The following is a 12,689-nucleotide window of genomic DNA, read 5'->3' on the forward strand; positions in this document are numbered from 1 at the left end:
CCCAAAAAGATTTTTATTTTTTCAAAAGAGATTTCTCAACGCCCTGCTCTTCGAATTGCCGGCACTGTTTCCAGGATGTACTGCTTAGCCGCTAGAAAAAGTGCGTCGACTCAGACTCCGCCTGGGAAGCGCTGAGGGCAGGGGCGCCGGGGCCGGGGCGCTCCCCGCGGGTCCCCGAGGGATAGACACCGCAGCGAGCCCCCCGCGCGGGACGGGGCCAGGACGGGTTTTACGTCCAAATAAGACACGAGCGGCGCCCCCGGGGGCATCGGCCGGCCGGCGAAGGGTCTGCCCCCCGGGGGAGAAGCGACCGCCACCCCAGGGCCGCGACAGGTTTGGGGGAGCGTTCGGGGGAAGCGCGGTTCATCTCCGCGCGGCTCACGAACGGTCACGGGGTGCGGAGGTGGGGGCGCGCGCGGGCTGTACGTACTCGGGACAACGGGACACATTTACCTGCTGGGAAGTAAAAGGCCGGCGCAGCGAGGCGGCACACCCCGAACGGCCTCACGGAAATTAAAGGTCCGCTCCAGGAAACGTCGGCATTCCGCCTCGGCTCGGGGCCCGCCTGGAAGGCGCCCGGACGCCCACCGGTGACCCGCGAAGCTGCGCTGGGGCCCCAGAGCCCAGACGCCGGCCCGGGCCGCCCGGCCCCCCACCCCGCAGGCGCGGAACGTGGAGCGCCCCGCGAGCCCGGACGTGTGGGGGCGGGGCCAGCAAGAAGCCCCGCTTCCTCTGGCTCCGCCCCTTTCCCGCCCCGCCCCGCCGGCGGCTTGATTAATGGCTCTCCCACGGCTGAGAAGGTGGCTCTGCCCCGACACAGCCCCTCCCCAACAGCCTCTCCCGTGGGCGCGGACCGCGGCGGGTCGCGCCGTCGTGGGCTGACACCAGCTGGGCCAGCACGCACGCCTGGCCTCGGGACGCCCGCTTAGAGGCGCTCCCGCCCGGAGCTGTCAGCGGCCGTCGACTCCGGCGGGGCGAGGATGGAGTGACGACCGCGGCCCTGGCCACGCTGACCCGGCTCGACGCTCTGTGCCCGCTCGCGCAGCGGAGCAAAGCCCCGCACGGCCGCTCCAGGAAAGGTGAGGCCCCGGTCCGACCCCCGCCGCGCCGCGCCGCGCACCCCCGGGCCCGGAGGGTAGCGGATGACCAAGTCCGAGGTGAGGCCAGGGGCCCTCCACTCCTCCTGCAGAGATTACCTGGGCTCCCGCCGTCGCCCCGGGGCCCCGTGCCTCCGGAGCGAATGGCACGAGGGCGGCGGCCGTGGGTACCGCTCTCCGCGAAAGCGATCAGCACTATCTTTTCAGCGGGGCCGGCAGGATAACAGTCCTGGAGCGCGAACAAGTGCCGAACCCGAGCTTTCCTCCGCGGCGGAGTAGCACTTTCGCTTAATTTGTCCGTGAAAAGCCAAGCCCGCCCCGCGCCCCTCCTCGGCCTCCTAAGGCGCCCAGGAATCTCAGGCCACAAAGTCTCCCCAGACGCAGGGTCCGACGCGCTGCAATCAAAGCAGCCTCCTCGCTAAGAAGGTCCCGAGGACTTTGGGGGGCCGGGCGGGCGCGCGCGCAGGGATGGCGAGAGGGCTGCTCCTCCCCGGTTTAGCCACCGGGGCCCCAGCTGCTCACTGCGCCCTCGGTCCTTTGCAGGGCGCGCGACGCGGGACGTCGCCATGGACCGCGGCGGCCCCGCAGGCAGCCCCCTGATCTCCAGCAACGAGCCCGCGCCCCCTGCCGCCTCCACTCGAGACTCCAGCCCCGGGCTGACCGGGCCAGGGCCGGCGGGCGCGGGCGGCGGCGGGCGCTCGGGCGGTGGGCGGCCGGCGGCGGCGAACGCCGCGCGGGAGCGCAGCCGGGTGCAGACTCTGCGGCACGCCTTCCTGGAGCTGCAGCGCACGCTGCCGTCCGTGCCGCCGGACACCAAGCTGTCCAAGCTGGACGTGCTGCTGCTGGCCACCACCTACATCGCTCACCTCACCCGCAGCCTGCAGGACGACGCCGAGGCGCCGGCGGACCCCGGGCTGGGCGCCCTGCGTGGCGACGGCTACCTGCACCCTGTCAAGGTAGGAGGGCAAGGCACACTGCGGAGCTGGGGCGGGCAGCAGGGCACCCGGACTTGCCCGGTCTGCCAGCACCTGGGCAGCTGCCTCCGAGCCCTCACCCAAAGAGGCAGGGGACAGATCGGCCGCGGGAACTTGGCCCTCGAGGTCCCCACTGCTTAACTGTTCGCAGGTTTAAACCGAGGTGCTGGGTAGGGAGTCTCACGCTCCTTGGAGGATGCAACCCACAGGATGCCCTTTCCTGGTGAGAGGTTTCTCGGGGTGCCTGATGAGGCGCTCGGTTGCACATCCTGGTAATTTTTACAATCAGTTATATTTATGAGCCTTTTTGGTTTTAAGTGTTTTAATTTACATAGTTACATTTCCATTGTCGTTTTACCAGCTGTTTGAAAAGTTTCATGAATTAAATGTTTATGAACTATGGGGTAATGGAGTTATCTGTCCCTTAGTACTCCTAGGAAACCAGTGTTGAAAATATTTTGTAAAACTGGTAAGAACAAAATGAGACCGTTTTGCATCCCCACAAAGTATATTTCAGTACGTTTTAATAAAGGTTAACGATCATGGACTAGACAGCCACCAAGAGTGTTAGAAAAACTAAAATGTGTTTATGTAATCTGTATAATAAATTGGTATATTCGTTGAGTGATCTTATTAAATACTATATTCAAATTCTGTAATGGACAGTTAGCCAAGAAAATACGTTTTGTATAATTTTTTTACATTACATATAGGTAGGTTGCTCAGTATTTAGACTCTGCATTGTCCTTTTCTCCTAGACTTGATTTTTTTGAAATTCTACATTCATCTGGCTTTCTGTTCAAAATATGAAATCGTCCTTATATTTCCTAAATCTAAACTTTCAAATTTTTGGTTCCACCATTCTGAAGTATTTGGCCACACACACACACACACACACAATTATGCGTTAGTCTTAAATATATCAGTGTTCAATAAATTATTGAATAATCATTATTGAAATGTTTAAAAAGTACACCCTCTAATATTAATTGAACTTTAAATGTTGTGGTGAGGTGTAACAAAATTTACTTTGCAAATATAATCAACCTGATTATAGGCTAACACTATTTTAAATATTAAATATAAAAAATTTAAATATCATTTATTTATAATTGTGAAAGCTCCTATTCCATTCATGTGTTATATACAGTGTAGAGCAAAAGTAGGTTCACAGTTGTTCAAATGGAAAATAATAAATAATTAATAAATAATAATACAAGAATAAACTGTTAGGCATACTCAACTGTAAGCCTACTTTTGCCCCACCCTGTTTAACAATCTCAGCTGAAAAGTCTTTTTTTTTCTAAATAATAAAATCTCCATGTTTTATTGGACTTCAAAGAGTCTTATGAAAGAACACAGAAAAACCCATGTGAGGGTGTCCAGGGGTTACAAGGCAGTCTGCAACCTACCCCCCTCCTAAGACCAGCCCCAGGAGCCCCCACCCCAGGCCTAAAATAGGATCCCAGAGTAAAGGCATGTTAAGGAGTGAGGCAGAGGGGAAATACCTTTATAGCCATAACAAAAAATAGGTAGAGAAGAGAGTTGTCTAGAGGGTGGGAAGGGTGGGAGGACATGGTCACACAGCCACCTTCACCTACACCATCTTCCTTAGCCACCTCCTTCCCTAAATCGGCTGTGTCTGAAGAGTCATTTCTTATTAAGGGGTTTGTATTACGGTGTGCATTAGATTGCTTTCAAATATATATTAATAGATTTCTTTTACTTGACATTTAAATATTAAGTAGACTTTATTACAAAAAGCATCTGGTAAATGCCTCTTTGTGAGAGGTGTAATTCAGATGATAAATCAAGTTGTTCTTCACCTTAGTTTCTTGCAGTGCTTTTTTGAATAATGTTAGAACCATAATTTTCAGGTAATAATAAGCTTAACAAGAGGTGGGTTTTTTTGTTTTGTTTTGTTTTTGCACTTGATTCATGTACCAAATGTTTTTGTAGTACTGTAACTCCTTTAGGAAAAACTAAATCTCATTTGCCCTCTGGATTGTTTTGATTTTAAAAGATGACTGTAGGGATAATGAAACAAGGTCAAAGATTACTTCTTAATGAAATTGATGGTGGTTGAACAAGTGACTAGTCTGTTTTAAAATCATTTACTGAGTGCCTACTATGTGCAAAGAAAGCACTGTGTTAGCAGAGTGAATACAGTTAAGGGTAAGGCTCAATCCCTGCCCTGAATGAATAGAGAGACAAAGATGTAAGGGAGAATGTTGTATGTGCCATAAGAGAGATATAATCATATGCTGTGGAGGTTCAGAGGAAAGAGGTTTCACATACATAATTGAAACCATAACACATTGTTTTACAGGCACTACTAAAAATGCTTAACTATTAAATCTATCTTTGATTAATCTAATGCAAATAAAAATGGTCTGTTTATTGCACTTTTTGGTTAACTAAAAGTATTTTAGCCCTTAGTATTCCAAGGACCTTAGAACTAAACTGATTATATGACAACACCCTCCCAAAAAGGAAAGGTCCATTCTGAAAGGGCTACTTATGTAATATGGTTTTCCATTACCATGCCTATTTGGCAATCAATTATATTGTTTGAGAGGTTGTTCATTTTAAAGGTGAATTTAGAATACAATGTGATGATTATTGAAAGATTAGAGCTGTGTGATTAGAGCCAATATATCCAGACATTTAATCTGGATGTTCTGTCTCATTCTAATATTTGTAATTTCCAGATATTGCTTTTAGCTAGCTAAAATGTTTAGATAGTTGAATTAGTCACCGTTCACTGTAGTTCTTTGATAAGTAGAGACAGATAATACTTACCATGGATAACATTTTTTTTAAAAAATAGGGAACGTTTCATGAATTTGGAGCCATGCTAATCTTCTCTGTATCATTCCAATTTTAGTATATGTGCTGCAGAAGAGAGCACTTACCATGTATAACTTTTAAAAATATCTTTAAAGCCAAGGATCTTGTTTTAGGCTTAGTTTGAAATTAAAACATTGTGGGTAAATTTTCCTACAGTTATTATATTCATTCTCCATGATTTCTTGCCCACATGCACACATACTATTTTATATAGTTACAATCAAAGTCTGGGTATATTTTTATTTTCATTGTTAGCATTAATAAATATTTTTTCACGTTATCCCTTAGACTTCATAATTACACTTGTTACTAGCTATAACTATATGATTGCATTTGCATGGAAGTATTTGGAATTATTATTATTACAGATTATAACTGCCATAAATACTAACTTTTAGATTCTTGCTTAAACATTCTTTTTCAGAAATGGCCCATGCGATCAAGATTATACATCGGTGCTACTGGTCAGTTTCTGAAGCATTCTGTCTCTGGAGAAAAAGCAAATCATGGCAATATTCCAGTAGACTCACAGCCTTAGGCTGTCCCCTGATGGGTGCTGAAAGAAAGTGGTGTCTATTGTTTTTAAATAGCATGAAATAATTCTGTATTTATTACATCAGACATAACAAACATCATTTCTGAAAGTTTACATATGAATCCATAGTTGAGTTTTCAGATTTACCTGTCTAATCTAAATAAATGAGAAATGAAATGGTCTTGTATAAAACAAAGCTTATCTATTCAGTCTGAGACATAGTCACTACTATATAATGCAGGAGAAACTATTGGAAAAAAGGAAAGACACACAAAAGCAAAAAACTGTATATATATCCATAGAATGCATACACTCTGTAGTGTATTTATTACAAACTGAAAAGCTGGTATCTATTGAGAGTCTTTCTAGTTTACAAAAATAAAAGCTGTATTTGTAATATACCAGTATTTCATTTTTGTAAAAACCAGTCCATGCTTAAAGTTGGTCTGAGAAGCTATTTCAGTTGGAAGGTGTGACATCATTTATTCAGTTTTAGCTGAGTATGTGTGAAAAGACTGCTGAGGTAATATGATGTAGTAACTTCTTTATCTAGCTATTGTTCCCTCTTAGAAAACTTGTTAGGAATATTAAAAATTGTTTGCTTCAAACAAAAAGGGAAAAAAAAGTAATTGTTTGCTTCATAGGACAGGGCTTGCCCACCATCCTAGAGGATTACTAAATATCTAATTACTAGAGGTCCGTAGGCCTTCCTTGCCCCGGCTGCCGGCACTGGCACCGGCTTCCCTCTGGCACCCGGGACCTGGGCTTCCCTCACCCCCAGCTTCATCGGGATCGTCCGGTCTAATTAGTGTGTTACCCTTTTATTATTATAGATAATTCCAAATTGTAGAAGGTTTTGGAAATCCCTGCAGCGCAGATGGGTGTCACTGGGCAGCAGGGCTCATCCCCCTCCTCCCTGGTCACTCCATATCCACCCTACTCTCAGGTCCTGGACTAGCTGAGAAGGTATGGTTGCAGCCACCCTAGAGAGTGAGCCCCCATGACCCTCAGTCACAGCTTTGGCCGGGCTCCTTCTCCCCTTGTCAGCTTCGGTTCACAGTCTACCTATTTGGCCATTATGAAATGGGAGACATCCTGTCTGATTTGGGAATTCTGCCACTGATCTGTGCCTCGAGGGGGTCTGAGGACCACCCTGAGACATCAGGCCAGAGCAGGCCCTCCTGAACCCGCCCCATGAGAACCTACAGCCTGGGAAGGCCCTCTGCTGTGGGCCTCTCCTACCACACTGCACATCAGGTGCCATGAAGTAGAGATAATGGTCAGGGAACATACTGAACCTTTAAACACCTGAAAAAAAATCTCCAATCTCTTTTGTCATGTTTCTGCTGACTTAGATTTCCTTTTATTTCCCTTGTTTTTTACTCCGTCTTCTATTATTCCACTTTCCAAATGTAAAGTTCATTTATTTCTCAGTGACCCTGTTTTAAAGTTGCTGAATTTGATCCAAGATTAGCAAACAGAAAGGCATATTAAGGGGCGTGGTTGAGTTAATATTGCAGTTGAACCACCACTTTATTTGCTCCTCAGTTTTCTTTAAGGTTTGGCAGTGAAATGAAAGACTATTTAAGGCAAAAACTACCATTTAGTTCATTCAGCCAAACATCAGCATGTTTTGCCTCCTATCTGATAGTTTGTAACTTTCATTATTTTAATGTGAATATCTCCTTGTAATGTGATGGAAGTGTGTCTTTAAAAGAAAATGTATTAATCAAAACTCTGTACATATTGATATTTAGTGAAATGTTTGTATATTTAAACATTTGTGAACATATTTACTCATGTAACACTGAAAGAGATAAAAAGTAAAATGAGTTATGGATTCAGGCATTCACTATTAAAAAAAAGTGCTAAGAATAATCTTTTATCTTAAGGAATAAAATCAAAACTTCTTTAAAGTTACCTGAAAATGAACTATAAACTCTACATTTGATAGGAGGAATTTCAGAAAAATGGCTCTCTTGCTAATCTATTTGGCTACAGTGCTTACTTAAAGCATTTAATTGGGAGAAATTTATGACTTGTTGATTATCAGACTTTTCTAAATCATTGTTAGATACTTTGCCTTTTATAGTATCACTTTTTATTTCTTCTTGTCCAGTTATATAAATGTTTTTTTTTTTTTTTTTTTTTTTTAAATATATTTTATTGATTTTTTACAGAGAGGAACGGAGAGAGATAGAGAGTCAGAAACATCGATGAGAGAGAAACATCGATCAGCTGCCTCCTGCACATCTCCTACTGGGGATGTGCCCGCAACCAAGGTACATGCCCTTGACCGGAATCGAACCTGGGACCTTTCAGTCCGCAGGCCGACGCTCTATCCACTGAGCCAAACCGGTTTCGGCAGTTATATAAATGTTTTAATGCCAAAGAAGTATATTTCTGTCATGGGTTTTCATAACTTTTTAGTAAATTGCTAAATATGCTAACAGATTTTGGTGGGTTGGAAAGTATCAGAGAGAAATTGCATGTTTTCACCCAAAGGTTCAAGGGAGGATGCTGTTTTCATTAATGGTGCATGGTCAGGATAAAGAATATTACTAAAATAAAGCTCTAATTGAAAATTAATTTAGTCTGTTAAATTTGCATCTGTCTCTGTGTCTATTTAACAAATGCTGAAGGTACATTTGAAAATCTTTCTAGTAGATATCTACTTGGCTTTAGCTTCATTATATATTTTTTTAATAAAGTATATGTTAAGACTGGAGAGGGGGTATATTTGGATCACAATATTCTATAATCTGCAAGGTCAATTTCTGTCAGTTCACTCAGCTCTCTCAGCGATATGAGATACATTTAAATTCCTTTATAATGATAATTTGGGGGGGAGAAGGAAATGCCTTTTGAGAGGCATGAATTCCAACAGACTTTAAAAATATTTTTATTTTTCTGATTATAAAAAAACAATGCAGTTTATTGTACACCAATTATACATCAATAAGCTATTTTAAAAGTATATAGTATACACTCCTTTTAAAAAATAAAATTAATAATAAAATAAATGAAGTGGAAAATAAAAGTCCTACAGTGGAGGTGGGTGTTTGGGGTAAAGTTGGGGATATCTGTTCACATGTTACTTGGTAATAAAAAGAGTAGTTCTGCGATATCTATAGTTTCCCAAATTATTTACAGTTAGTAGTATACTATTGGTGTCTTTCTCCATGGTACACACTTTAAAATTTTTAGTTTTGTTTTTGTTGTTATTATAACTTAAAAAATATCTGAAATAAGATTCCAAGTTTTTTAAAGGAGCACTAGGGAAGTATTATAAAATTGTATATTTCAAATAAATTAATGTGTACTTTTATTACATACTGGTAGATGGTGGTCTTATATATGACTGTTTCACTGAAAAAAAAATTAATGCCCTTTAAGTTCTATAGATTTGCTTCCTGTGAACTTGGAGTACGGCCCAGATGGTACTGCAGCACAGTTGGGAATGAGGGACATTAAGTATTCTTGCCTAACTACATAAACCTGGGGAGGGCTTCACTCCCTATGTTTATACAAGTCTTAGTTTCAACTCATAAGAGAAACCAGCTCAGTGAAATACACCTCAATCACTCAAACTCTTTCATTATAAATTATACCACAGCATTTAGCTGTCAGAAGCTTTTAAATTACAAACTGAAGAATAATCTTAACTATTAGGCTTAAAGATTATGTCAATAGTCATTTCCTGTGCATATGAATGTGACTGAAGAAATTCATGCGTTCCTGCCCTCCTGCCCTCTCAGGACCAAGAACTATGTCCATGGGGAGCTCTGGGGATTGGACTTAAATCACTTGTGTCCATTTTGATGGCCATTGGAAAATGGGGGCCATTTAAAACAATGTGAGGTCTAAATAAGAATTTATTTTAAACATTCTTATTTTCAAATAAGTTCTGAAATTACTCAAAAAATTTTAAATGTGTGCTATTATAAGGCATTTTAATACTTTACATAGATGGGTATATCGTGTGGGTCAAAATTTTTTAAAAATTAGTTATATTTAAAAAATAAATAAAAAAGGCCTGTGCAAGATTGTTTCTATTCTGTATGCAGCACATCGTTGCCTCTTGCTAACTGTAAGACGCTAGAGCGAGTCATTTTGAAAGGTAGGCTATCACCAAGTGAAAAAGTGTGCAATGGCAGAACCAGGAGAGGAAGAGGAGGAAGGTGGGAGGTGGGAAGCTGTTCCCAGATCCTCCTTTTAGAAAGAGGAAGCCAGTGTCCAATCAGGCTAGAAGTGTAATGTTCTGAGACTGACTTGAAAACGAGAACTGGTTTCAGGATAAAGCCAGAACAACAAAAAATCTGCTAATTCTGGGCCACACATGGCCTGAGAGGTTGAGAGCAGCCACACTGGGGCTCAGGAGGGACTAGGCCCAGGTGGTTCTATTTCCCTCTCTGGCCAGACTACCAAGACCAGAGGTTGGACGATGTCTAGAGTGATGGTGCTAGTGAGAATGGCTTGACCCAAGACAGAAACAATATCTGCTGGCCTGGTCTTCCCCGCCCCCCCAACCATGTGAGCTCCACTCAAGGTTTATGACCACTCTAAGGAATATGCACTTTGATTATATTAGTGCCCTCCCTTCCCTAAAGTGAATGGTGGGAGGTGATAACTATTACTCAAGATCCACCTTTAGCCTGGCCTATGTGGCTCAGTGGTTGAACTTGAGCGTCCACTCATGAACCAGGAGGTCATGGTTCTATTCTCGGTCAGGGTTTATGCCCAGGTTTTGGGCTCAATCCCCTGTAGGGGGCATCAAGAGGCAGCCAATCAATGATTCTCTTTCATCACTGATGTTTCTCTCTCTCCCTTCCTCTCTCTCTAAAATCAATAAAAATATATTTTTAAAAAAGTTTTTATCACAAGAAAAAAAATTGTAACCATGTGAGATGAAGGATTTTAACTGAACTTACTGTGGTAATTATTTCCCAACACACAGATATCAAAACCATTATGTTGTAGTCCTTAAACAATGTTATATGTCAATTATATCTCAATAAAATGGGGGGGTTGGTTAATTGGACTTAGAAGCTAAGTAATGATGACTAATTTTTTGGCATACTGGAGTTAACTTGTTTTACCCATAATGTTGGAATGGAGCATGCATGTCTTTGATGAAAATAAATCTCTTATTTTTATCCTCGTGCCTTCTCCCCTTCCCCTACATAATATTAAGTGGAGGAATGTGGAGGGAAAAGAATACAAATTAAAAATACCCATTATTGGTGAGAATGGGGAAATGATGACTGTTGCACTATTGGAGTGGAAGCTCTTTTAAGTACAATTTGGCACTGACTTAGCAATTCCACACTTAAAATTTTCCCTTAAATTTATATTCACAAATGTATATCAGAATAATTATTACAGGTATTCATCGATTTTTTACCTACAATTTATAGATTTAACAGTTTTCCCTGACCTCAGTATTGGTTGCATTCAAGTAACCTAACAAAATTGCACATCTGAGAATCAACCTTCACGGGTTTGCTAGCATCTAATGGTGATGCCTGACCACTTAAGTTGGCCTATGAAACCCCTACCTATATCATTGCCCTTACTCTCAACCACTTCCTACATTATACTTTAAGTTGTAGAAAACACACACACACACACTCCTATTTCATGCTTCAGTGCCTTTATTCATCAATCATCAGTTGGTCCACAAATATTTTTTTAATGCTATGGCACAGATTGCTCGTTGCTTACTATATCAGTTAGGAATTACATTCAGCTGCTAATAAGAAAGACCCAACTACAGTGGCTTAAATAGATTAGAAGTTTTTTTTTCCCCCTCATGTAAAAGAAACCCACAAGTGATAACTTTATAAAGTTATCAGGGTCCAAGGCTTCTACTTTTTTCTCATTGGTCAGATCTGGGTCACAGGGTCATCCTCAGGTATAAGGAAGATATATGGATGTTTGGTATCTGCTCCACTAGTTTAAAAAGAAAGAGGCTTATTATAGACGAGAGGCCCAGTGCACGAATTTGGGTGGGATCTCTAGGCCTGGCCGGCAATCAGGCCGATCGGGGCCAGGCTGATCAGGGCTGGGCCAGAGAGAAGGCGACGGTCATCGGCCCGGTGCAGAAGGAACAGACACCGGATGCAGACATCATCGGCGCCCCGCCACCATTCGGTTCCCCACCTCCCCCCCACTCCTTCCCTCACTGCTGCACCACTACCGCAGTGAGTGGGTGGTGGGCCTATCGGGGCCTGCCGGCCTGGGGGAGGGACAGGGCATAGGAGGTTGTCCACCAGCCCCAAGGAGGGAGCCGGCCCTCAGCCCCCCTGGGAATGGGGCCATGTCCGCCGCCACGTACCCTCGGTTCCCTGTTCCAGCCTGGGAGCCAGCCCCAATCAGGTGATCGGGGCCTGCTGGCTGATGGGAGGAACTGCAGGAGGTTGGCTGTGGGAGCACACTGACCACCAGGGGGCAGCTCCTGCATTGAGCATCTGTCCCCTGGTGGTCAGTGCACATCACAGCGACCAGTCATTCTAGTAGCTTAGGCTTTTATATATATAGATTATCAGTGACTTACCGAATTATTAGAATGAAACAAACTAGGTCTGAATTTATAGGAAAATTTTCCAAAGTCATCCCACAGACCTGGGCTGCCAAAGCAGCCGATACTTCTGCCCTGGTCTGGATTCTGCCTGCCAAATGGGAAGCTGCCCCCACAGTGGTTCCAGAAGCACACTGTCTTTGCTGCATATACACCAGCAAAACAGATGCCTCCTGGCTTGCTTTTCTCCCAACATAACTCAATTTAGAATTCAGACTTTTGCACCAATGGGTTTGATTGGCAGGTCCCAATTCTCCTATTGGTAAGAGAGTCTTGGAATATATAATACTTAGCTTTTCAGTCTCTGAAGTACAAAAATGCAGATAAAAGGAGACTGGAATAGCTACCGAGAGAGCCAGTCCCAGCATCTACCACAGGAGACGGGGGAAGCAGACGTACACACTGGCTCAGCACTAAAAGTAGGCCCACAACACAGAAGAACTCAGAGTTTCATTATCAGAGAAGAGGGCTGGGGATGGCTACAGGGACAGCAACAAAAGTATCTATCTGTCATGAGAACCTGACCAAGTCTTAAGAGATCAAGGAAGAGTTTCCTGAGAAGGCAAAGAGGAACAAGAAGAGCATTCTGGGCACAGGGAAAAGGAAGTGAGAAAAATATGCGGCTCTGAAAGAAAGTGCATGGAGAAGGGGGA

The 12,689-nt window shown here is 43.9% G+C and overlaps 2 protein-coding genes and 1 pseudogene across 2 annotated transcripts in view; 1 reads left to right on the forward strand and 2 right to left on the reverse strand.

The window, feature by feature from the left end:
- Positions 1-637, reverse strand: part of CSPP1 (centrosome and spindle pole associated protein 1) — a 174,468-nt gene extending 173,831 nt beyond the window's left edge. Inside the window, exon 1 of the mRNA XM_070392407.1 lies at positions 454-637. The gene's annotated coding sequence lies outside the window, so the exon portion shown is untranslated. The remainder of the gene's footprint in view (positions 1-453) is intronic.
- A 1,026-nt stretch (positions 638-1,663) lies between these two features.
- Positions 1,664-5,952, forward strand: TCF24 (transcription factor 24). The gene is made up of 2 exons (XM_070392352.1): positions 1,664-2,053; positions 5,346-5,952. The coding sequence occupies exons 1-2, from the start codon at positions 1,664-1,666 to the stop codon at positions 5,457-5,459; spliced, it is 504 nt and encodes a 167-aa protein (XP_070248453.1). The 3' UTR covers positions 5,460-5,952.
- On the reverse strand, positions 4,894-4,982 carry LOC138993607 (U6 spliceosomal RNA; annotated as a pseudogene).
- Positions 5,953-12,689: the final 6,737 nt, after the last annotated feature.

Source organism: Myotis yumanensis, unplaced genomic scaffold, assembly GCF_028538775.1.
Source record: "Myotis yumanensis isolate MYYU_CA2020_CCGP unplaced genomic scaffold, mMyoYum1.0.hap1 SCAF_15, whole genome shotgun sequence".
NCBI lineage: Eukaryota > Metazoa > Chordata > Mammalia > Chiroptera > Vespertilionidae > Myotis > Myotis yumanensis.

Coding starts and splice junctions, on each gene's coding strand:
- TCF24 (XM_070392352.1), top strand. CDS start 1,664: ATGGACCGCGGCGGCCCCGCAGGCAGCCCCCTGATCTCCAGCAACGAG. Junction 2,054..5,345: donor GCTACCTGCACCCTGTCAAG/GTAGGAGGGCAA, acceptor ATTCTTTTTCAG/AAATGGCCCATGCGATCAAG.